The sequence below is a fragment of the Bombina bombina genome, chromosome 5 (genome assembly GCF_027579735.1).
Source record: "Bombina bombina isolate aBomBom1 chromosome 5, aBomBom1.pri, whole genome shotgun sequence".
NCBI lineage: Eukaryota > Metazoa > Chordata > Amphibia > Anura > Bombinatoridae > Bombina > Bombina bombina.
In genome coordinates this window covers 1,167,351,678-1,167,379,601 of record NC_069503.1, presented here as the reverse complement: position 1 = coordinate 1,167,379,601, position 27,924 = coordinate 1,167,351,678, and the positions used below count along the sequence as shown (strand labels likewise).

The 27,924-nt window shown below is 36.1% G+C and overlaps 1 protein-coding gene across 1 annotated transcript in view; it reads left to right on the top strand.

The window, feature by feature from the left end:
* Window positions 1-852: 852 nt before the first annotated feature.
* Window positions 853-27,924, top strand: part of GRINA (glutamate ionotropic receptor NMDA type subunit associated protein 1) — a gene marked incomplete in the record, with an annotated part of 295,760 nt that continues 268,688 nt past the window's right edge. The window contains 2 exon segments of the mRNA XM_053715513.1: window positions 853-1,350; window positions 25,293-25,679. Coding sequence (XP_053571488.1) covers window positions 1,248-1,350; window positions 25,293-25,679 — 490 coding nt within the window.

Below are 27,924 nucleotides of genomic sequence, written 5' to 3'. Positions count from 1 at the left end.
CTCTATAGCCATACTCTAGTTTGGTGACTTATATGTGGTGTGAGCAATTGCAATAACTAAATGGAGTAAAGGAGAATGTATCCTACGCCCACCACACAACCCAAAGATCAGACATTTAAAATCGTAACTGATTAGTCAACAATATGAGTGGATAGAACACATTGAAACCTCCTTTTTTCTAATATGGTGAATGGTACTCCCCGTGGTTACTCTTGGGCCCAGACCAAGAAGGGGAGATTTTCACTCTTGGGCCTTAGGACTGAGTGTAGTCTTAGCATCTGATAGACTATGGGTGCATATTGTTATAGTATATGACAAAGAATAGAGGGCTATGGGTATAGAAATTGAATTTAGTAACTGATAAAGGATCCAGATATTTAATAATCTAATGTCATAAAGGTAGAGCGTATTAGACCAATATGAGGACATGTAGTATGTAATGAGATATAAAGAGGCGGGGTAAATCGGCAGGCAAATGCTGCTCTAAGTTGAGAGAGGGTTGGGGTTGTTTGACACTTAATGTAAATATAGTTATTGCTTTAATTCCCATCGGCAGAAGTTTCAAGGCAACTTATTTTGTATAGTTGCTTCAGAAGGTGAGCCATGAAAATCATGTGAACCATATAGAGCAAGAAAAGGGCTTTTACCTCAAATAGCTTGGAGAGAGATTATCTAGGGGCATTTCAACAGTATATTAAAGCTATAAAGATCTAAAAGTCAGTCTAAGAGACTATCCTGCTGAGTATAGATGGGAGGGTGTAAAACATAATAGGCATAAGAAAAAACATAAACCCTGCCGTGGTAGGATCTGTAGGCAACACTAACTGTGGAGGAGGACTGTAGTACACCGCATTCTGTGTGAGTGGGGTGTGATATGATCAGTGTCTACTAGTTTCTCTAAGTCATAGGTTGCTAAAAGGTTATGTGTGTTAACTATAAGAACTTTAAGTACTAATGTATATGTGTCTATTATGTACGAGATAATTTGTTAACATATTACTCTGAACATTTATACTAACACATGTGTATTTCAAAGACATGACAGGCGGCATCATTAAACAAAAAGAATGAGAATTTATTTTTTTTATGCAACAGTTGCAATATATCCGACATTTGATTCCCCTGCAGGAAAACGGCTATTGAGGAAAAGGCGTAGGAGATAAGCATGGGGTAGGTTATGTACCAGGCATGTGGAGGAGGTTCGACAGCTCTCAGACTTAGATCCATATTCCGAAGTGGATCGTGGAATGTGTGGATTCCGGCGTCAGACTCCTCGGTTCAAAGTCTATTCTAGGCACCCCTTTGACCGGCCGCATCTCCAGGGTGTCCAGGGACGACCTCTCACTTGTAGTGAGTCTCAATGTCAAATCTTTTCAGTATCGGTATATCCAGGTGGTTAGCACCCTGAAAAAATGATCCGTCTGCAGCTGCAAAAGTGTCTGGCAGCCACGTCGTTTAGGTCTGCAATACATTCCCCTCTGCATCTCCTGTCAGTCATGACCAGTGGACTTGCAGTTAGTGGAGCTGTTCTGTATGCTGTGGCCTCGTCTGTCCGCTCTGCTCTCATGCTCAGAGTGAGGGAGGTATAGTGGGTGTCCATTTTATAGGATATCCCCTGCAGGAGAGTTAGGATTTCCGCCTCCATTATGATTTAGCATGGGGCTATGGTTTCTGATTACTTCCTAGCAAACACTTCAGTTTTCAGTTCGAGGGAACATTATTTTATTTAATTCTCCTCTAAATGAGGAGTCAATGACTCGCAGAGAGGTGAAGCAGATGCAGAGCAACGGGAAAGGGGGATTAGCCTGGCAGAGGCATTTAGGATGGATTGAAGGTGGGAGAGGCGGGAAAGAGGAAAGCCAGTAAGTAGGTTATTGCAGTAGTCAAGTTGGGAAATAGCAAGGGAGTGTATTATTTGCTTAGTGGTGTTAGCTCTTAGAAAAGTGTGAATCTTGGAAATATTGCGTAGGTGGTTGCGGCAGGATGAAGAAAGCGATTGGATGTGGGGGACGAAGGATAGAATTGAGTCAAGTGTAACTCCAAAGGCAGCGGACCTGGGGCAATTGGGAAATGGTGATACCGTCGACAGGGATAGAAAACTCAGAAGTCGTTATAGAGCTTGAGGGGGGATTAAAAGTAGCTCAGTCTTGGACATATTAATCTTTAGGTGGTGAGAGGTCATCCAGGAAGAAATACTGGATAAGCAGTCACTGACATGGGAGAGAGTGCAGGGGTTGAGAGGTAGATCTGGGTGTCATCAGCATAGAGGTGATATTTGAAGCCATAACTTAAGTTTATTCAGCGAAGAAGTATAAATGGAGAAGAGTAGAGGACCCAGAACAGATCCTTCAGGTACTCCAACAAACAATGGCATTGGAGAGGACAATTTGCTAGCAAATGACATAGAAAAAGACCTGTGCTAAAGATAAGAGTGAATCCAATAAAGAGCGCTGTCACAGAGGCCAAAAGAGCTAAGGGTCTGTAGGAATAGGGGGTGGTCAACTCTGATGACTGTCTATTGCCACTACCTTTTTGCTGTAGGAGCCTTTCTGTAGACACATGGTCGCTGGCGTTATCTTTATTGTCAATATATGGCCGGGTTATAATACAATATATTTAATAATTCTTTAAAACAAACCCCCACTAAAATGCATATACAAAAACAATTAAAATTAATGTAAATTCCTAAATTCTTTATATTAGCTAAAATTTATAGACATATTGAATTATATTTATAGAAAACCAGTTATGAATCAAACTATACAAACGTAAACTGTTACAATATTCTTTACAAAGCAAACAAAATATACCTTTATAATTATCCTTTATTCACAATTGAATTGCATTACATTACCACAATGAAGTATCACAGTATGGGTCACTAACTTCCAGACCAGTACAACTGAACTACTTGGCCTAAAATTTATCCTATATAACTCTAATTTAAAACATCAGGAATTCTATATATTATTTGTGCAAACAGCCAATTCCTATGCCAATTTATCTGAGCTGAGATAAATTCTTAATTATCTACAATTAAGACACATTCTAATATAAATATATATAATTTGCAAAGATAAATTACTTAGCATTAATGATTAGTTTTAAACCACACAGGACTATGGATCTAACTTAAAATACAAATTGTGCCCTTTTAAAATTATTAACTGCAATTAAACTGCATCAATGATGAATGTATTTGCTTTAAAATATCAAATTATATACTTAACAATTTCTTATACTTTACCAGGTCACCAGTTTGAGAGTTCAGTTAATATCCAAATATATCCATCATATGTCTTAGGGAATTATGCACATTTGTAAGAGAATTAATCTTGATAGTCTCTTATCCACAAAGAGTGTCCCAACGTATTTGTCGTATAGAAAATTGTGTTCGCACACTGATCCTTCTATAAGCAAAGATGGCAGCAAGCAGGATTTCAAAAGTAGTTGCCAACCAAAAATATTTCCACCAAGATCCTTCTCTCTCTGTGCAGGGAGTTTTTGTCTGAGACAAGATTCCTCCTCATTTCTTAATCATTCAATAGATTTGGGCAAGCACTTTTCTCTGGTTACTGGGAGATTTCTTTTTCAACAGCCAAATGCCTTTTGGCTGTAATACTGGATTTAGGCCATCGGGGGCAGCAGACAGAGACAGTTTCATTCAAATATTGCTGCAGTTCAATTATCCAATATATAAAATGTCTATCAAATACACTATTTTCTTTATATTAATAAACCTGTCTGGTCATGTTTTTAATATACATGGAACATTTTGATTATTTTCTTATATTCATATAAAAACACAGCATATTTCACATTCAGTACACCTCTTTCTGAGTGCATAGATTGATGCCCATGACCAACATTCATAGGACATCCTATATATATCTATTTGCAGTATTTATCAAGCTCAGCAAATATTTATCTAATATGTTACTATTAGTCACTGCTTCTTAGGTTTCCAGCTTCCAATTTTACTCTTCTTAGGCATAGACAATCTCCCAGATTCATGTGTTCATATTTAATGTTTAACTGAAGGATTAGGAGCAAACCAAAAGTTTGTAGTTATTATTCCTTTATTTATGGACTTATTTTCTCTTGACGTACCTTGTGAAACCTGAATACAAAAATAAATAGGTGACCTATAGGAGCAGTGCTTAAGCATGGGGTGCAAATTACTACTGAGATGACATAAGTCACAAGTGTGTGAGTTATGTCAAGAAAGGGTATGCTTTTATACACTGTAATAAAGTTATCTCAAGTATCAAAAACATCCAATAAGTTATAAAATGTAACTTTTATTCTTGTTGATTAAAATAGACGGCTTATATATTTTTAGGTATATTGCTGTCCTCACTTTTTATTAAAAACACTTCCCCTTTAAGTTGACGTCTCTGTTGTTGGTTGCAATGATAGAAACTATAAGATATAATATCTGGAGCCTAATAACTACTGAGTTGCACTTTCTAAATGGTTATTGGCCATATACGTGGCTTGTTTTAGAAATGACAATGTATTGGCTATAGGCGTTATAAAGAGGTTTAGAATTCCTAGATCACGCTTTTATCACTAGTATGATTGTGAATTAGGAAGTGACAGAAAAGTGATAACGTGGCTGATGTGGCTTATAGAAATAGGTAGTGAATTATGTTGAACTCAACTTGAATTATGCTTATGGTATGATGTTTGTGCACACTTTGTTACTTAAATATTGTAGTAACTTGTGATTATATGCGCATACCTATAAGTCAGTACTCCTAAAAGAGCTTGAATTATGCTTATAGTATGATGTTTGTGCACACTTTGTTACTTAAATATTGTAGTAACTTGTGATTATATGCGCATACCTATAAGTCAGTACTCCAAAAAGAGCTTTAATTATGCTTATGGTATGATGTTTGTGCACACTTTGTTACTTAAATATTGTAGTAACTAGTGATTATATGCGCATACCTATAAGTCAGTACTCAGAGCTTGCACTATGCTTATGGTATGATGTTTGTGCACAATTTGTTACTTAAATATTGTAGTAACTAGTGATTATATGCGCATACCTATAAGTCAGTACTCAGAGCTTGCACTATGCTTATGGTATGATGTTTGTGCACACTTTACTTAAATATTGTAGTAACTAGTGATTATATGCGCATACCTATGTCAGTACTCCAAAAAGAGCTTGAATTATGCTTATAGTATGATGTTTGTGCACACTTTGTTACTTAAATATTGTAGTAACTTGTGATTATATGCGCATACCTATAAGTCAGTACTCCAAAAAGAGCTTTAATTATGCTTATGGTATGATGTTTGTGCACACTTTGTTACTTAAATATTGTAGTAACTAGTGATTATATGCGCATACCTATAAGTCAGTAAAAAGAGCTTGCACTATGCTTATGGTATGATGTTTGTGCACAATTTGTTACTTAAATATTGTAGTAACTAGTGATTATATGCGCATACCTATAAGTCAGTACTCAGAGCTTGCACTATGCTTATGGTATGATGTTTGTGCACACTTTACTTAAATATTGTAGTAACTAGTGATTATATGCGCATACCTATGTCAGTACTCCAAAAAGAGCTTGAATTATGCTTATGGTATGATGTTTGTGCACACTTTGTTACTTAAATATTGTAGTAACTAGTGATTATATGCTCATACCTATAAGTCAGTACTCCAAAAAGAGCTTGAATTATGCTTATGGTATGATGTTTGTGCACACTTTGTTACTTAAATATTGTAGTAACTAGTGATTATATGCGCATACCTATAAGTCAGTACTCAGAGCTTGCACTATGCTTATGGTATGATGTTTATGCACACTTTGTTACTTAAATATTGTAGTAACTTGTGATTATATGCTCATACCTATAAGTTAGCACTCAAGAAAGAGCTTGCTTTATGCTTATGGTATGATGTTTGTGCACACTTTGTTACTTAAATATTGTAGTAACTAGTGATTATATGCGCATACCTATAAGTCAGTACTCCAAAAAGAGCTTGAATTATGCTTATGGTATGATGTTTGTGCACACTTTGTTACTTAAATATTGTAGTAACTAGTGATTATATGCTCATACCTATAAGTCAGTACTCCAAAAAGAGCTTGAATTATGCTTATGGTATGATGTTTGTGCACACTTTGTTACTTAAATATTGTAGTAACTAGTGATTATATGCGCATACCTATAAGTCAGTACTCAGAGCTTGCACTATGCTTATGGTATGATGTTTGTGCACACTTTGTTACTTAAATATTGTACTAACTAGTGATTATATGCTCATACCTATAAGTCAGTACTCCAAAAAGAGCTTGCACTATGCTTATGGTATGATGTTTGTGCACACTTTGTTGCTTAAATATTGTAGTAACTAGTGATTATATGCTCATACCTATAAGTCAGTACTCCAAAAAGAGCTTGAATTATGCTTCTGGTATGATGTTTGTGCACACTTTGTTACTTAAATATTGTAGTAACTAGTGATTATATGCTCATACCTATAAGTCAGTACTCCAAAAAGAGCTTGCACTATGCTTATGGTATGATGTTTGTGCACACTTTGTTACTTAAATATTGTAGTAACTTGTGATTATATGCTCATACCTATAAGTCAGTACTCAAATAGCTTGCACTATGCTTATGGTATGATGTTTGTGCACACTTTGTTACTTAAATATTGTAGTAACTAGTGATCATATGCTCATACCTATAAGTCAGTACTCCAAAAAGAGCTTGCACTATGCTTATGGTATGATGTTTGTGCACACTTTGTTACTTAAATATTGTAGTAACTTGTGATTATATGTTCATACCTATAAGTCAGTACTCCAAAAAGAGCTTGCACTATGCTTATGGTATGATGTTTGTGCACACTTTGTTACTTAATTATTGTAGTAACTAGTGATTATATGCTCATACCTATAAGTCAGTACTCCAAAAAGAGCTTGCACTATGCTTATGGTATGATGTTTGTGCACACTTTGTTGCTTAAATATTGTAGTAACTAGTGATTATATGCTCATACCTATAAGTCAGTACTCCAAAAAGAGCTTGCACTATGCTTATGGTATGATGTTTGTGCACACTTTGTTGCGTAAATATTGTAGTAACTAGTGATTATATGCTCATACCTATAAGTCAGTACTCCAAAAAGAGCTTGAATTATGCTTCTGGTATGATGTTTGTGCACACTTTGTTACTTAAATATTGTAGTAACTTGTGATTATATGCTCATACCTATAAGTTAGCACTCAACAAAGAGCTTGCACTATGCTTATGGTATGATGTTTGTGCACACTTTGTTACTTAAATATTGTAGTAACTTGTGATTATATGCTCATACCTATAAGTCAGTACTCAAATAGCTTGCACTATGCTTATGGTATGATGTTTGTGCACACTTTGTTACTTAAATATTGTAGTAACTAGTGATTATATGCTCATACCTATAAGTCATTACTCCAAAAAGAACTTGAATTATGCTTATGGTATGATGTTTGTGCACACTTTGTTACTTAAATATTGTAGTAACTTGTGATTATATGCTCATACCTATAAGTCAGTACTCCAAAAAGAGCTTGCACTATGCTTATGGTATGATGTTTGTGCACACTTTGTTACTTAATTATTGTAGTAACTAGTGATTATATGCTCATACCTATAAGTCAGTACTCCAAAAAGAGCTTGCACTATGCTTATGGTATGATGTTTGTGCACACTTTGTTACTTAAATATTGTAGTAACTAGTGATTATATACTCATACCTATAAGTCAGTACTCCAAAAAGAGCTTGAATTATGCTTATGGTATGATGTTTGTGCACAGTTTGTTACTTAAATATTGTAGTAACTAGTGATTATATGCTCATACCTATAAGTCAGTACTCCAAAAAGAGCTTGAATTATGCTTATTGTATGATGTTTGTGCACACTTTGTTACTTAAATATTGTAGTAACTAGTGATTATATGCTCATACCTATAAGTTAGCACTCAACAAAGAGCTTGCATTATTCTTATGGTATGATGTTTGTGCACACTTTGTTACTTAAATATTGTAGTAACTAGTGATTATATGCTCATACCTATAAGTTAGCACTCAACAAAGAGCTTGCACTATGCTTTTGGTATGATGTTTGTGCACACTTTGTTACTTAATTATTGTAGTAACTAGTGATTATATGCTCATACCTATAAGTCAGTACTCCAAAAAGAGCTTGAATTATGCTTATGGTATGATATTTGTGCACACTTTGTTACTTAAATATTGTAGTAACTTGTGATTATATGCTCATACCTATAAGTCAGTACTCCAAAAAGAGCTTGAATTATGCTTATGGTATGATGTTAGTTCACACTTTACTTAAATATTGTAGTAACTAGTGATTATATGTGCATACCTATAAGTCAGTACTCCAAAAAGAGCTTGCATTATGCTTATTGTATGATGTTTGTGCACACTTTGTTACTTAAATATTGTAGTAACTTGTGATTATATGCTCATACCTATAAGTTAGCACTCATCATACCATAAGCATAGTGCAAGCTCTTTGTTGAGTGCTAACTTATAGGTATGAGCATATAATCACAAGTTACTACAATATTTAAGTAACAAAGTGTGCACAAACATCATACCATAAGCATAATTCAAGCTCTTTTTGGAGTACTGACTTATAGGTATGAGCATATAATCACTAGTTTGTGCACACTTTACTTAAATATTGTAGTAACTAGTGATTATATGCTCATACCTATAAGTCAGTACTCCAAAAAGAGCTTGCATTATGCTTATGGTATGATGTTTGTGTACACTTTGTTACTTAAATATTGTAGTAACTTGTGATTATATGCGCATACCTATAAGTCAGTACTCCAAAAAGAGCTTGAATTATGCTTATGGTATGATGTTTGTGTACACTTTGTTACTTAAATATTGTAGTAACTAGTGATTATATGCTCATACCTATAAGTCAGTACTCCAAAAAGAGCTTGAATTATGCTTATGGTATGATGTTTGTGCACACTTTGTTACTTAAATATTGTAGTAACTTGTGATTATATGCTCATACCTATAAGTCAGTACTCCAAAAAGAGCTTGAATTATGCTTATGGTATGATGTTAGTTCACACTTTACTTAAATATTGTAGTAACTAGTGATTATATGCTCATACCTATAAGTCAGTACTCCAAAAAGAGCTTGCATTATACTTATGGTATGATGTTTGTGCACACTGTGTTACTTAAATATTGTAGTAACTAGTGATTATATGTGCATACCTATAAGTCAGTACTCCAAAAAGAGCTTGCATTATGCTTATTGTATGATGTTTGTGCACACTTTGTTACTTAAATATTGTAGTAACTTGTGATTATATGCTCATACCTATAAGTTAGCACTCATCATACCATAAGCATAGTGCAAGCTCTTTGTTGAGTGCTAACTTATAGGTATGAGCATATAATCACAAGTTACTACAATATTTAAGTAACAAAGTGTGCACAAACATCATACCATAAGCATAATGCAAGCTCTTTTTGGAGTACTGACTTATAGGTATGAGCATATAATCACTAGTTTGTGCACACTTTACTTAAATATTGTAGTAACTAGTGATTATATGCTCATACCTATAAGTCAGTACTCCAAAAAGAGCTTGAATTATGCTTATGGTATGATGTTTGTGCACACTTTGTTACTTAAATATTGTAGTAACTTGTGATTATATGCTCATACCTATAAGTTAGCACTCAACAAAGAGCTTGCACTATGCTTATGGTATGATGAGTGCTAACTTATAGGTATGAGCATATAATCACAAGTTACTACAATATTTAAGTAACAAAGTGTGCACAAACATCATACCATAAGCATAATTCAAGCTCTTTTTTGAGTACTGACTTATAGGTATGAGCATATAATCACAAGTTACTACAATATTTAAGTAACAAAGTGTGCACAAACATCATACCATAAGCATAGTGCAAGCTCTTTTTGGAGTACTGACTTATAGGTATGCGCATATAATCACAAGTTACTACAATATTTAAGTAACAAAGTGTGCACAAACATCATACCATAAGCATAGTGGAAGCTCTTTGTTGTTTGTGCACACTTTTTTGCTTAAATATTGTAGTAACTAGTGATTATATGCGCATACCTATAAGTCAGTACTCCAAAAAGAGCTTGAATTATGCTTATGGTATGATGTTTGTGCACACTTTGTTACTTAAATATTGTAGTAACTAGTGATTATATACTCATACCTATAAGTCAGTACTCAAATAGCTTGCACTATGCTTATGGTATGATGTTTGTGCACACTTTGTTACTTAAATATTGTAGTAACTAGTGATTATATGCGCATACCTATAAGTCAGTACTCCAAAAAGAGCTTGAATTATGCTTATGGTATGATGTTTGTGCACACTTTGTTACTTAAATATTGTAGTAACTTGTGATTATATGCTCATACCTATAAGTTAGCACTCAACAAAGAGCTTGCACTATGCTTATGGTATGATGTTTGTGCATACTTTGTTACTTAAATATTGTAGTAACTAGTGATTATATGCGCATACCTATAAGTTAGCACTCAAAAAAGAGCTTGAATTATGCTTATGGTATGATGTTTGTGCACACTTTGTTACTTAAATATTGTAGTAACTTGTGATTATATGCTCATACCTATAAGTCAGTACTCCAAAAAGAGCTTGCACTATGCTTATGGTATGATGTTTGTGCACACTTTGTTACTTAAATATTGTAGTAACTAGTGATTATATGCTCATACCTATAAGTCAGTACTCCAAAAAGAGCTTGCATTATGCTTAGGGTATGATGTTTGTGCACACTTTGTTACTTAAATATTGTAGTAACTAGTGATTATATGCTCATACCTATAAGTTAGTACTCCAAAAAGAGCTTGCATTATGCTTATGGTATGATGTTTGTGCACACTTTACTTAAATATTGTAGTAACTAGTGATTATATGCTCATACCTATAAGTTAGTACTCCAAAAAGAGCTTGCATTATGCTTATGGTATGATGTTTGTGCACACTTTACTTAAATATTGTAGTAACTTGTGATTATATGCGCATACCTATAAGTCAGTACTCCAAAAAGAGCTTGTACTATGCTTATGGTATGATGTTTGTGCACACTTTGTTACTTAAATATTGTAGTAACTAGTGATTATATGCTCATACCTATAAGTCAGTACTCCAAAAAGAGCTTGAATTATGCTTATGGTATGATGTTTGTGCACACTTTGTTACTTAAATATTGTAGTAACTAGTGATTATATGCTCATACCTATAAGTTAGCACTCAACAAAGAGCTTGCACTATGCTTATGGTATGATGTTTGTGCACACTTTGTTGCATAAATATTGTAGTAACTAGTGATTATATGCTCATACCTATAAGTCAGTACTCCAAAAAGAGCTTGCACTATGCTTATGGTATGATGTTTGTGCACACTTTGTTGCTTAAATATTGTAGTAACTAGTGATTATATGCTCATACCTATAAGTTAGCACTCATCATACCATAAGCATAGTGCAAGCTCTTTGTTGAGTGCTAATTTATAGGTATGAGCATATAATCACAAGTTACTACAATATTTAAGTAACAAAGTGTGCACAAACATCATACCATAAGCATAATTCAATCTCTTTTTGGAGTACTGACTTATAGGTATGAGCATATAATCACTAGTTACTACAATATTTAAGTAACAAAGTATGCACAAACATCATACCATAAGCATAGTGCAAGCTCTTTTTGGAGTACTGACTTATAGGTATGAGCATATAATCACTAGTTACTACAATATTTAAGTAACAAAGTGTGCACAAACATCATACCATAAGCATAGTGCAAGCTCTTTGTTGTTTGTGCACACTTTGTTGCTTAAATATTGTAGTAACTAGTGATTATATGCGCATACCTATAAGTCAGTACTCCAAAAAGAGCTTGAATTATGCTTATGGTATGATGTTTGTGCACACTTTGTTACTTAAATATTGTAGTAACTAGTGATATGCGCATACCTATAAGTCAGTACTCCAAAAAGAGCTTGCACTATGCTTATGGTATGATGTTTGTGCACACTTTGTTACTTAAATATTGTAGTAACTAGTGATTATATGCGCATACCTATAAGTCAGTACTCCAAAAAGAGCTTGAATTATGCTTATGGTATGATGTTTGTGCACACTTTGTTACTTAAATATTGTAGTAACTTGTGATTATATGCTCATACCTATAAGTTAGCACTCAACAAAGAGCTTGCACTATGCTTATGGTATGATGTTTGTGCATACTTTGTTACTTAAATATTGTAGTAACTAGTGATTATATGCGCATACCTATAAGTTAGCACTCAAAAAAGAGCTTGAATTATGCTTATGGTATGATGTTTGTGCACACTTTGTTACTTAAATATTGTAGTAACTTGTGATTATATGCTCATACCTATAAGTCAGTACTCCAAAAAGAGCTTGCACTATGCTTATGGTATGATGTTTGTGCACACTTTGTTACTTAAATATTGTAGTAACTAGTGATTATATGCTCATACCTATAAGTCAGTACTCCAAAAAGAGCTTGCATTATGCTTAGGGTATGATGTTTGTGCACACTTTGTTACTTAAATATTGTAGTAACTAGTGATTATATGCTCATACCTATAAGTTAGTACTCCAAAAAGAGCTTGCATTATGCTTATGGTATGATGTTTGTGCACACTTTACTTAAATATTGTAGTAACTAGTGATTATATGCTCATACCTATAAGTCAGTACTCCAAAAAGAGCTTGTACTATGCTTATGGTATGATGTTTGTGCACACTTTGTTACTTAAATATTGTAGTAACTTGTGATTATATGCGCATACCTATAAGTCAGTACTCCAAAAAGAGCTTGAATTATGCTTATGGTATGATGTTTGTGTACACTTTGTTACTTAAATATTGTAGTAACTAGTGATTATATGCTCATACCTATAAGTTAGTACTCCAAAAAGAGCTTGAATTATGCTTATGGTATGATTGTGCACACTTTGTTACTTAAATATTGTAGTAACTAGTGATTATATGCACATACCTATAAGTCAGTACTCCAAAAAGAGCTTGTACTATGCTTATGGTATGATGTTTGTGCACACTTTGTTACTTAAATATTGTAGTAACTTGTGATTATATGCGCATACCTATAAGTCAGTACTCCAAAAAGAGCTTGAATTATGCTTATGGTATGATGTTTGTGTACACTTTGTTACTTAAATATTGTAGTAACTTGTGATTATATGCGCATACCTATAAGTCAGTACTCCAAAAAGAGCTTGAATTATGCTTATGGTATGATTGTGCACACTTTGTTACTTAAATATTGTAGTAACTTATAATTATATGCTCATACCTATAAGTCAGTACTCAAAAAAGAGCTGAAAAAGGGAGTTCCTAGATTTTCACTTTAACATAAATTGATATAATGTTTTGGTCAAGTTATGTGACAGGGAGAAATATGCTGCTATTTTAAGCTACTGTTGTACTTTAAATGTTTATTCCTTGCAGTATCTCTTACTCTTTGTTAGTGTTGTATTAGATCAGTAATAGGCGTATTAGATTGAAGCCTTTTATATTTAGGCCTTATATAGTGGAATATTTGTACAACAGAGGTGACTGCTAGATGGCCGGTTTTGCCGTCTGATTAATTCAGTATACTGCTACATTTGTAGCTTCAATAATTATAAGCAACAAAGTATTTCGCTTTAGATTCCTGTATTGAGTATATTATTGTATCCGCTTTAAACTTCAATACATTATTTACTCCATTTGTATTTATTGTTATTAGCAAGACAGCTGATGTTGTTTTAAAGATTGCTTAAAGCGTGTTTGACGCTGAACTATTCCCAGCTTTTTCTTTAACTGTCTCTGTCAAATGCAACTTGGTTATATCACTTTAAAGTTATATGGAACTATCTTTGCTTTCAGCTGTTTACAAAGAAAATATTTGTTTTTGTTTGCGTTAACTTCTAAATCGCATTAAATCTGTTCACTTGTTTTTTATGCCACAATTGCTAGTTATTAAGCTATAGGCACAGCCGTGCCATTAAATGTTGCTAAGCCACATTATTCAAATTTCTTTTGCCATAGTCACTTAAGTTATTTCCGTTCTATGCTACCTACCCATGTAAAATGTTCTATGTAGGGATGTCTACAAGACAAATAAGAACAAGAATTATTTAGGGATGTCTACAAGACAAATAAGAACAAGAATTATTTAGGGATGTCTACAAGACAAATAAGAACAAGAATTATGTAGGGATGTCTACAAGACAAATAAGAACAAGAATTATTTAGGGATGTCTACAAGACAAATAAGAACAAGAATTATGTAGGGATGTCTACAAGACAAATAAGAACAAGAATTATGTAGGGATGTCTACAAGACAAATAAGAACAAGAATTATTTAGGGATGTCTACAAGACAAATAAGAACAAGAATTATGTAGGGATGTCTACAAGACAAATAAGAACAATAATTATGTAGGGATGTCTACAAGACAAATAAGAACAAGAATTATGTAAGGATGTCTACAAGACAAATAAGAACAAGAATTATGTAAGGATGTCTACAAGACAAATAAGAACAAGAATTATGTAGGGATGTCTACAAGACAAATAAGAACAAGAATTATGTAGGGATGTCTACAAGACAAATAAGAACAAGAATTATGTAGGGATGTCTACAAGACAAATAAGAACAAGAATTATTTAGGGATGTCTACAAGACAAATAAGAACAAGAATTATTTAGGGATGTCTACAAGACAAATAAGAACAAGAATTATGTAGGGATGTCTACAAGACAAATAAGAACAAGAATTATGTAGGGATGTCTACAAGACAAATAAGAACAATAATTATGTAGGGATGTCTACAAGACAAATAAGAACAAGAATTATGTAGGGATGTCTACAAGACAAATAAGAACAAGAATTATGTAGGGATGTCTACAAGACAAATAAGAACAAGAATTATGGAGCATAATAGGAACATCCGTAATGTTAAAGATCTAGAAAAGGGAAGAACTATAACAAGTGTGGCAAAACATTTTTCACTGAGACATAATAGCAATGACCAATTGTTAAAGGGATAGTATAGTCAAAATTAAACTTTCATGATTCAGATAGAGCATGGAATTTTAAGCAACTTTCTAATTTACTCCTATTATGAATTTTTCTTTGTCCTCTTTGGTATCTTTATTTTAAAAAGCAAGAATGTAAGCTTAGAAGCCGGCCCATTTTTGGTGCAGCACCTGGGTAGTGCTTGCTGATTGGTGTCTATATGTAGCCATCCAATCAGCAAGCGCTACCCAGGTCCTGAACCAAAAATGGGCCGGCTTCTAAGCTTAAATTCCAGCTTATTTAAATAAAGATTCGAAGAGAACAAAGAAAAACTCATAATAGGAGTAAATTAGAAAGTTGCTTAAAATTGTATGCTATATCTGAATCATGAAAGTTTATTTTTGACAAGACTATTCCTTTAAGATTTGCAGTGTTACAACAAGCAAAGCTTGGAATAAGAGGAGGAAACATAGAACAAAGTCTCCTGAAAATGGAGTGTAAATGGATACATCTCCTACAGAGCGTAAAAATATAAAAGGCTTCAATCTAATACGCCTATTACTGACCTAATACAACACTAATAAAGCGTAAGAGATACTGCAAGGAATAAACATTTAAAGTACAACAGTAGCTTAAAATAGCAGCATATTTCTCCCTGTCACATAACTTGACCAAAACATTATATCAATTTATGTTAAAGTGAAAATCTAGGAACTCAGCTCTTTTTGGAATGCTAACTTATAGGCATATAATCACTAGTTACTACAATATTTAACTAACAAAGTGTGCACAAACATCATACCATAAGCATAGTGCAAGCTCTTTGAGTACTGACTTATAGGTATGAGCATATAATCACTAGTTACTACAATATTTAAGTAACAAAGTGTGCACAAACATCATACCATAAGCATAGTGCAAGCTCTTTGAGTACTGACTTATAGGTATGAGCATATAATCACTAGTTACTACAATATTTAAGTAACAAAGTGTGCACAAACATCATACCATAAGCATAGTGCAAGCTCTTTGAGTACTGACTTATAGGTATGAGCATATAATCACTAGTTACTACAATATTTAAGTAACAAAGTGTGCACAAACATCATACCATAAGCATAATTCAAGCTCTTTTTGGAGTACTGACTTATAGGTATGAGCATATAATCACTAGTTACTACAATATTTAAGTAACAAAGTGTACACAAACATCATACCAGAAGCATAATTCAAGCTCTTTTTGGAGTACTGACTTATAGGTATGAGCATATAATCACTAGTTACTACAATATTTAAGTAACAAAGTGTGCACAAACATCATACCATAAGCATAGTGCAAGCTCTTTTTGGAGTACTGACTTATAGGTATGAGCATATAATCACTAGTTACTACAATATTTAAGTAACAAAGTGTGCACAAACATCATACCATAAGCATAATTCAAGCTCTTTTTGGAGTACTGACTTATAGGTATGCGCATATAATCACTAGTTACTACAATATTTAAGTAACAGTGTGCACAAACATCATACCATAAGCATAATTCAAGCCCTTTTGTTGAGTGCTAACTTATAGGTATGAGCATATAATCACAAGTTACTACAATATTTAAGTAACAAAGTGTGCACAAACATTATACCATTAGCATAGTGCAAGCTCTTTCTTGAGTGCTAACTTATAGGTATGAGCATATAATCACAAGTTACTACAATATTTAAGTAACAAAGTGTGCACAAACATCATACCATAAGCATAATTCAAGTTGAGTTAAACATAATTCACTACCTATTTCTATAAGCCACATCAGCCACGTTATCACTTTTCTGTCACTTTCTAATTCACAATCATACTAGTGATAAAAGCGTGATCTATGAATTCTAAACATTTTTATAACGCCTATAGCCAATACATTGTCATTTCTAAAACAAGCCACGTATATGGCCAATAACCATTTAGAAAATACAACTCAGTAGTTATTAGGCTCCAGATATTATATCTTATAGTTTCTATCATTGCAACCACCAACAGATGTCAACTTAAAGGGGAAGTGTTTTTAATAAAAAGTGAGGACAGCAATATACCTAAAAATATATAAGCTGTCTATTTTAATCAACAAGAATAAAAGTTACATTTTATAACTTATTCGATTTTTTTGATACTTGAGATAACTTTATTACAGTGTATAAAAGCAAACCCTTTCTTGACATAACTCACACACTTGTGACATGTCATCTCAGTAGTAATATTTAATGTTGTCTGAATATATATATATATATATATATATATATATACACACACACACACACAGTGGATATAAAAAGTCTATACACCCCTGTTAAAATATCAGGTTTCTGTGACAAAGATAAATCATTTCAGAACTTTTTCCACCTTTAATGTGACCTATAAACTGTACAACTCAATTGAAAAACAAACTGAAATCTTTTAGGTAAAGGGAAATAAAAATAGAAAACTAAAATAATATGGTTGCATAAGTGTGAACATCCTTTTATAACTGGGGATGTAGCTGTGTTCAGAATTAAGCAATCACATACAAAATCATGTTAAATCGGAGTCAGTACACACCTGTCATCATTTAAAGTGCCTCTGATTAACCCCAAATAAAGCTAAGCTTTTCTAGTTGGTCTTTCCTGACATTTTGTTAGTCGCAACCTACAGCAAAAGCCATGGTCCGCAGAGAGCTTCTAAAGCATCAGAGGGATCTCATTGTTAAAAGGTATCACTCAGGAGAAGGGTACAAAAGAATTTCCAAGGCATTAGATATACCATGGAACACAGTGAAGACAGTCATCAAATGAAGAAAATATGGTGCAACAGTGACATTACCAAGAACTGGATGTCCCTACAAAATTGATGAAAAGACGAGAAGAAAACTGGTCTGGGAGGCTGCCAAGAGGCCTACAGCAACGTTAAAGCTGTTTCTTTTAGTGCATTTGGGGATATGACACTTCATTCTCCCTCTATGACTTGTAGTTGGGATCTAGGATGGCACGCTCGCAACTGATTAATATGGACCCATTTATCCATAAAAGTATCTTTTTTTAGGTATCCTAATTTTATAGGCGACTGGATATATTTTGTCAGTAACGACAAAAGGACCCTTCCATGATGGAAGAAATTTCTTCTCCTTAACCTGATCTCTTCCAAAGTTATGAAGATAAACTTGATCATTTATTTCATATTTCTTTTTTGGACGTTTTGAGAACATAATAGGTTTTAGTGGCAGTTGCAGCTTTCTCTAAGTTCCTTTGAGCAAATGCAAAGGCATATTGTAGGTCCTTTCTTAGGTTCTCCACATATTGATGCGTATTGGCAGCGTTTATCATGTTCTGGTCTGATGTACGGTACAGTTGATTCTTCTACCAGTCATCAGTTCAAAAGGTGACATCTTGGTAGCTCTACTTGGAGTTGCTCTTAATGCCAATAGGACTAGAGGTAGTTTTACATCCCAGTCTTTAGTCCTTTCACTAACAAACTTTGTGAGGATTTTCACAATGGACTGGTTGTAACGCTTTACACCACCACTTGAGACAGCTCTATATGCAATATGGAGCTTTCTTTTGACCGCCTAGTATTTTCCACATTTTGGTCATCACTTCGCTAGTGAAGTGGGTTCCCCAATCGGATTCAATTTTTTGGGGCAAACCAAATCTGGAAAACACGTGGTTGATGAGCAATGCTGCAAATGTTTAAGCACTATTGTTAGGTGCACTGATGCATTCTACCCATTTAGTGAACAGGCATGTCACTGTTAACATGTATTTGTTACCTCTTGATGACCTAGTTACTGGACCAATAAAATCAATTTGTATATCTGACCATGGCATTACCATCCCCCTTTTCTGCAATGGCGCTCTATGCGTTGGTGCAGTGGGTTGGAACAGTGGACAGATTAAACAGCCTTGACAGTAGGTTTGAACATGTGCGGCCAAAAGGCGTAATTACGCAATATTTCATACGTGAGTTTGGCACCACGATGGCCAGATGTGGAAGCATCATGGGCATGTTGACACATGAGACCTCTGAACTTGGTGGGTACCACCCATTGCTGGATGCCAGTTTTGGAGGTTCTAATTAACAAACCATCCTGTAACTTGAATTGTGACCTGGATTTTATTAAGATTCTAAGATCTCCCTTGCTTTCATGATCTTCTATGTTTTTATAGAAGATGCCTACAATGGGGTCTTCTTTTTGACTAGTGATCAGGTCCTCACTAGGAGAATCCTGACTCCATTGTACCAGGTTAGGCTCAATCTGTTGTTTAGCCTGGTTTCTGGTAATGGCTTCTACTTGAGTTGCACCCGTTAAGTGGTCGATATTAAGGAGTTCTCCAGTTATGGCTCCTCATTTGGCTAATGAATCCGCAAGATCATTGCCTTCCTTATCAGGAGCTAGAACCCTGGAATGACCCTTGGTCTTTTTCCAGTTTATGGTTAAACCATTGGACACCACTAGATTATCAATCTCGTAGAACAACTTGCCATGTTTGACTGGTTTGTTGTTAGTTTTCTGCATGCCATTTCTTTTCCAAGTTGGCAGGTATTCAACAAAACTGTCGCGCACATAATTTGAGTCGGTAATGATCACAAATTCATGAATACCGTGTTCAATAGCTATCGCAATGGTTTTTGGAACAGCAGTTAGTTCTGCAACCTGGCTGGATCTTGGTCCAATGTTGAAACTTACAGAAATAGTTGGGAATCCACTTTCCCAAGTTAAACCAATGCCAGCGACTAGTCTGCGCTCATTTTCAATAGTGGCATGGTAAGAACAACCATCAACATATAGTCTGACAATGGTCCTCATTGTATATCTTTTATATGGGAAAGCAATTGTTCCTCCAGGAAATCATCTTCTGATAATTCTTCCCCAGGATCCTTAGCAGTACAGTCGTGGAGCTCAGCGAACCCCTGTGCGACTGGATTCTTTTCATTCTGCTTGTAGCAAATTTCAAAAGGCCAGCCTTTTAAGGAAAGAGTCCAAGCTGTTATGCGGCTATTAGACAAGTTCCCATCTCTTATTCTTTCTCTTTGCAGATATAGCAAAAACTAGTGGGCCGTTTCTATAATGATTTTCTCGCCCTGTATATAGCTGCGGAAACTTTGTAGAGCCCATACAGTAGATAAGAGGGCTTTTTCGCAATCGCTTAATTTTATTTCTACTGGGGATAGAGTTTTGCTCGCATAAACAATGACTTTGCTTAAATTATCATGCTTTTGGTATAAAACAGCACCCATGCTTATATCTGTGTACCCTGTCTCTAAGAAGAAAGGTTTACCACCTTCAGGGTACGCTAAGCAAGGTGCTTGAGTGAGTTTCCCTTCATCTCTCTGATAGCTGTCTCTTGAGACTCACTCCAGTGCCATTTCACATCATTTTTTAGAAGAAGTAGCAGTGGTTTAACTAATTCTGCATAATTATCAATACATTTGTGAGAATAATTCCTCATACCCAGGAATGATCTCAATTCTTTTGTTAGTTGGGTTTTTAGAATTTACTATAGCTTCCACCTTTTTTCTTCTGAGAATTTAGCCCTTCAGAAGTAACTTCATGTCCTAAGAAGTTTACACGAGTGCGGCACCATTGAGCTTTTTGTAGGGATAATTTGACACCTGCCATTTTAAGTTGGCTGAGGACGTGTTTAAGTTCTGTGATGTTTTTTTCCAAAGTCTGTGCTTTTGATTAAAACATCATCAACATAAGATAAGGTCCCCTTTCCAGTGCATCAGGCATAGCCTTGTGCATGAATACAGCAAATTCATGTCCTGAATTTATGCATCCAAATGGGAGTCTCTGGAATGCATACTGGACCATTTGGTATGAGAATGCCAGCTTATACTGGTCCTCTTCATGTACCTTTATGGTCCAAAATCCCTGTGCACAGTCAATGGCAGTGAATATTTTGGATCCCTGCATCTGCGCTGGTCAATATATGGCACAAGCCAGCCAGACATGTACACTCGTTTGTTTAGCTGTCTTAAGTCAGCACACAAACGCCATTGTCCATTGGGCTTAAGAACACCTAGAATAGGATTGTTGTAAGAGCTGTGCACCTGTCGGATGATACCCCGTTCTTCCAAGTTCCTTATGATTTCTGCAAGAGAATCATATGAGGCTAAAGGAAGTCTGTATTGTTTAACAAAGACAGGTGGTGCATTGGGATCGGTTTGGATTCTTGCAATGTGCAAGTCTGTAGTCCCACAGTCATAAGAATCCCTAGCGAAAATATCCTTGTACTCCATCAGGAGTTCTCATAGCTGTTGGCGTTCATCATCACTGGAACAGCCATTAGCTAAAGATATTTGCTCTTTGACTATTTGCTGAAATCCTGGAAAGATTTCAGGCTGTCTTATTTCATAGACTTCTTCCAACCTAGGAGTGTGGTCCCCTTGATTATAATTTATTTTGCCCCCATGACTCTGGGTATTGGTGTAATTTTGCTGTTTGATCAGCTGATCAAATACTAGAGAGGCTTTTTCAATCTTACAGATGCCTTCCTCTGAGCTGAAGGGATAAATAAAATGAATTGTAAATAGTCCCTCTGGCATAGACGCAAAGGATTGTTCTATTAATTGTTCTTCAGTTAAGTATCCTTCAGGTATTAGCCCAATTATATTATTCTGCAATCCAAATGTGTAATAACTTGATTCCAGCGCATATCCTATGGTAGTTCCCTTGGATAAGGTTATATCCTGTGGGGTCATGTTATGCCCAAAAACATGTATTGAAAGAGTTCCAATATTTACCATAGGAGTATGGTTCATTGTTATACCCAGATTTTGCATTCTATGGGAAAGGCAAATTAGTTTTTCAGAAGTTTTTAATTTCTGACCTCTTTTTACCTGTAAGGAGAAGAGGAATTTATCAGCCCCAGCAGGGATTATACACCTGCATATTCACAGAATATGGCAATTGCTGGTGTGATTTCAGGGCTGCGTTTTCATCCTGAAATACTTCAGGGTCCCCCTTAAACATGCTCCAGAGGCAAGAGTTAATCAAATCTATTTGTATGGCATATCTATGTAAGATGTCATTGCCAATGTATTTGATTATGGGGAGTATTTAATACTAAAAACAGGTGCTTCGCTGATTTATTACCTATGGATATAGATAATAAACACTTAGCCGTGATATTATAGCTTTCAGACCTGTCATCCAGGCCGTGGACACAGTGGTCTTGGGGAGAAAGATATTTAATCACCTAAGCAGCGATCTGCGCTAATAAGCCTTCACTTATATAGTTAGCTGCCTGTTTTAAGTTCAATTTAGCATATTTGGTTTTACCAAGGTCATGTACTTACAAAGAGATAAATATATTATCCTTAACTCTCTCAATTCCAGCGAGGTATTGAGTGTGGCCTCCCCCTTTAGGGATTTTATGATCCCCCTTGTGGAGAGATATGGTTAATACATCACCGCCTAAGGAAATATTAGCTATTTTTCCAGGCGAAATTTTAAAAGTATTACCATCAGAGCCACTTAAAGGAGTCTGATCATCTATTTGTAAGATAGTGATTTCAGGTACAGAGTTATTCCTGAAATGAATCTCCACAGCATCTGGCTTCTCTTCCACCACATGACAGTTATGTCGGGTGTGAGATATACCGGATTGCTCATAATTAATAGGCCTTTTAACTTATGACCAAATTACATTATTTATGCAATCAATTATGGTGCTTAATCGCTTCAGGAGATCACTACCAATTATTAAACAATCAGTTGGCAGATCCACTATAATGACAGGGTGTCTTATTACCCTGTTCCCCAGTTTAAATTTTAACCATGCAGTACCGTAGACTTTTTTAGAGAGTCACCCCCAACACCTATTAGTGAACCATCAAATTCTTTTTTTTTAGGTTTGTGGGGTGTTGGCTCATTTAGCTGTGTGTAGTACGTGTGGGATAAAATAGTTGCCTGAGACCCAGTATAAATGAATCCCATGATAGGGTTGGAAACTGAATCCTGGAGTTCAGCTAATACATAATATCTCCCTGCAGTTTCTACCATTTCACACATAAAATTGGCATGATTACACATCTGTGGGCTTCGTCACAGGTTACCTGAATCCGCTGTGTTACCTGATGCAGAAGAACTTTCATTCTTACCGGTCCCCTCTATAATAGGGTTGACTGGGTTCCTGTGTACTGCATCTGTGGAAATAAGGTTAAGTGAATGCTGCAAAGGAAGATATTTGTTAGAGCTTCCAGGATGAGGTTGCTCGTCATCACAGCTAAATCGTCCGTTTCCGGTCTGTAGGGAGAGAATATGATTAGTACCATTATTTACATTTTATCATTTCATTTGGTATATCTGTTCCCCCCTCTCTCAGGTAATACTGCAGTATTTATGACTGTGCCTGTGGCCCACTGCTGGCCACTGGCTGTACCTCTAAAAAAGGATTGTTAGGTTGCTGAGCCATAAAAGCTTGACTCATATTGGTAAATAGGGTACATAATTGACTAACTTGGGTACTGAGTTTGCCCACTTGAATGGACAAGCTATCTTTACCCATGGACCGATTTTTTTTTTATCCAGGGTATTGATTCCTGGATCCTTGGGATCCCTCAGAATCATAGCTACTGTTCCTATTTTGACGTGGTTGTCTTTGGGGTTCAACTTGTTCAGCGTTAGTATTTTGGGGAGCACTATTTACTTGGGGTGTCTGGTTACCCTGAGAGTATTTTTGCCACTTTTGTTATTTACTTTTACGGGGATACCGATAACCTTGTTGGGTTTTCATCTCTTTGGGGATAATTATTTACCTGGGTATGCCCCCCATACTTTCATAACTCTGTCTTATGTCCATGTCACCTTGTATCCATAAATACAGGATGGGTACAGGGTGTGAGTGCCCCTTGTGGGAGCAATTGTGACTCTATAAACCAAGTGGGCATAAAGTACTTAATAGTTAATAAGAGCTGTTTTTATATTTTCTAATAAGATGCATTTTATTTACGTTTCAGATTGTGTCTCAGGAGTCTGTCTGGGTAAACTGATTGTGTTCCTGTGTGATTATGTTAACTAGACTGCCCAACATCAGATTGTCTGAGTAAACTTTCCTCCCCAGTTAATTAATTTAATATGTTAATCTGTTTTACCTGTGAATAGACAATTGTTAGAGGTTTGATGTATTGTTCATATGTTTGCTTTACTGTTTAACCAATGCCCTCTGTAACCTGAAGCCAGGGTGTATAAATCTGTGTGCTGCTTTTAAATAAAGTGTTCATTTTTGTGTTCAGACAACTGAGTGTGGCCTCAGTTCTGTTCACCTATATAACTTTAGACTGCGGTCAAAGGGAGATACCAGGAGCTATTGCTCTGGATAAAGGGATGTCCAGGACAAGGGAAGTGTTCTGATGGAGGTACTCATTCAGGGTACCAGGCGTCCGTCACAATAACATTCACAGATATCCTGACATAATTTACCTTTTTATATCTTAAATGTTACCCCCTCACCTATCACAGCTAAGGGCTTGTACTTCTATAGGAGTAGTTCAGTGTAGGAAGCAGAACAGAGAATGTATGATAATAACAAAGACTGAATACCTTGTCAAGCTAGGTGATTGCCATTTGAGTGAAAGTGCCACGTGCATAATAATAATCACAAATACAGACTTGGTTGTATTACAATCATTTGGTCAACTTAGTAAGCACAGCATGTAAGGCTCCTCACATGGGGCCAGTCAGAAGTCAGGAATAGTAAAAAAACAGACTTGAATAAAATCCATTGTAGCAGGACAGTTATACAGTTTTTGCCAATATCCTTGTGCCTTATGGAAGCACCAGCCCTGAGACTAAAAGGTCTTTTAGTGTCGACAGAGCCAAGTATTCACTCCCTGTATCCGTTACAAAGCACACACTTCAGTGCCAATATTATTTATTAGAGTGCACCATTCACTATCCTCCATATTGACAGTGCCTAGTCAGTGTGTAACTCATAGGGTTTAACTAAACATTAAGCTATAGGTATTGTTGGCGCTTGCGTTATGACTCGGGTCACTGGCACATGCGCTATGGCCTGAGTCATGAGCACAAGCGCATATCAAGTAGAATTTTGTAAAACTCATTCTGACAAATAGAAACTCCTCTTCCCATTTATAAAATTCATGTCTTGTTAATGTGTTTTCTTTTAGGAACCCAGGACGTAGCCTCCTGCAGGCCATCTCTTTTGAAGATGTCACATGAAAAGAGCTCTCTGGTCACAGGGGACCCTTACTCTCCCACCCCATACCCTGCAGCTCCTGCTGCTCCCCCACCTTATGGCCAGGCTCCATATCCCACTGCTGCCCCATACCCTAATGTCACACCATACCCTAATGTCACACCATACCCTAATGTGGCACCATACCCTTCTGAGGTCCCTTACCCGACTGCCGTCCCTTATCCTAGCCATGCACCTATGGGACAACCCCCTTACGCTTCTGCTCCCTATGGCCAAGCTCCATATCCTGCCCCATATCCCAATCAGCCTTATCCAAAGCCTCCGTATGGACAAACTGGTTACCCATTGGATGAGAGCGGTGAGTGCATTCAGTAGTATTTGTGTGTTTCTAGTCTCTGTGTGTGCTATACATATCTGTGGTGCTGGAGGCGTATCAGAGGCTGCGGCTCCCATACCAGCGAACTGATGGCTACATCTATTTTACCCATGAACCTCAATCTCATGTTTAGTCTTTTTTCTCTTGTTAAGTGTATCCAGTCCACGGATCATCCATTACTTATGGGATATTCTTCTTCCCAACAGGAAGTTGCAAGAGGATCACCCACAGCAGAGCTGCTATATAGCTCCTCCCCTAACTGTCATATCCAGTCATTCTCTTGCAAGCCTCAACCAAGATGGAGGTCGTAAGAGGAGTGTGGTGTTTTATACTTAGTTTATTCTTCAATCAAAAGTTTGTTATTTTTAAATGGTGCCGGAGTGTACTGTTTATCTCAGGCAGTATTTAGAAGAAGAATCTGCCTGCGTTTTCTATGATCTTAGCAGAAGTAACTAAGATCCATGGCTGTTCTCACATATTCTGAGGAGTGAGGTAACTTCAGAGGGGGAATGGCGTGCAGGTTTTCCTGCAATAAGGTATGTGCAGTTAATATTTTTCTAGGGATGGAATTTGCTAGAAAATGCTGCTGATACCGAACTAATGTAAGTAAAGCCTTAAATGCAGTGATAGCTACTGGTATCAGGCTTATTAATAGAGATGCATACTCTTATAAAAATGTAATATAAAACGTTTGCTGGCATGTTTAATCGTTTTTATATGTATTTGGTGATAAAACTTATTGGGGCCTAGTTTTTTTCCACATGGCTGGCTTGAATTTTGCCTAGTAACAGTTTCCTTAGGCTTTCCACTGTTGTAATATGAGTGGGAGGGGCCTTTTTTAGTGCTTTTCTCTGCAGCTAAAAATACTGACAGAGACATTCAGTTTCCCTCTGCATGATCCAGGACATCTCTGGAGGGCTCAAAAGGCTTCAAAGTCGTTTTTGAGGGAGGTAAAAAGCCACAGTAGAGCTGTGGCAGTTGTTGTGACTGTTTGAAAAAAACAAACAAAAAAAAAAAAAAACGTTTTTGTCTTTTATTATTCCATTTTGGGTATTAAGGGGTTAATCATCCATTTGCAAGTGGGTGCAATGCTCTGCTAACTTGTTACATACACTGTAAAAATTTCGTTAGTGTAACTGCCTTTTTTCACTGTTATTTCAAATTTTGACAAAATTTGTGTTTCTTAAAGGTGCAGTAACGTTTTTTATATTGCTTGTAAACTTGTTTAAAGTGTTTTCCAAGCTTGCTAGTCTCATTGCTAGTCTGTTTATACATGTCTGACACAGAGGAAACTACTTGTTCATTATGTTTGAAAGCCATGGTGGAGCCCCTTGGAGAATGTGTACTAAATGTATTGATTTCACCTTAAACAGTAAAGATCAGTCTTTAACTATAAAAGAAATATCACCAGAAGATTCTGACGAGGGGGAAGTTATGCCGACTAACACTCCCCACGTGTCAGACCCTTCGCCTCCCGCTCAGGGGATGCACGCTAATATGGCGCCAATTACATCAGGGACGCCCATAGCGATTACCTTGCAGGACATGGCTGCAATCATGAATAATACCCTGTCAGAGGTATTATCCAGGTTGCCTGAATTAAGAGGCAAGCGTGATTGCTCTGGGGTTAGGAGAAATACATAGCGCGCAGATGCTGTAAGGGCCATGTCTGATACTGCGTCACAATATGCAGATCATGAGGACGGAGAGCTTCAGTCTGTGGGTGACATCTCTGATTCGGGGAAACCTGATTCAGAGATTTCTAATTTTAAATTTAAGCTTGAGAACCTCTGTGTGTTGTTTGGGGAGGTATTAGCTGCTCTGAATGACTGTAACACAGTTGCAGTACCAGAGAAATTGTGTAGGCTGGATAAATACTATGCGGTACCGGTGTGTACTGATGTTTTTCCTATACCTAAAAGGCTTACAGAAATTATTAGCAAGGAGTGGGATAGACCGGGTGTGCCTTTTTCCCCACCTCCTATATTTAGAAAAATGTTTCCAATAGACGCCACTACATGGGACTTATGGCAGACGGTCCCTAAGGTGGAGGGAGCAGTTTCTACTTTAGCAAAGCGTACTACTATCCCGGTTGAGGACAGTTGTGCTTTTTCAGATCCAAAGGATAAAAAATTGGAGGGTTACCTTAAGAAAATGTTTATTCAACAAGGTTTTATTTTACAGCCCCTTGCATGCATTGCGCCTGTCACGGCCGCAGCGGCATTCT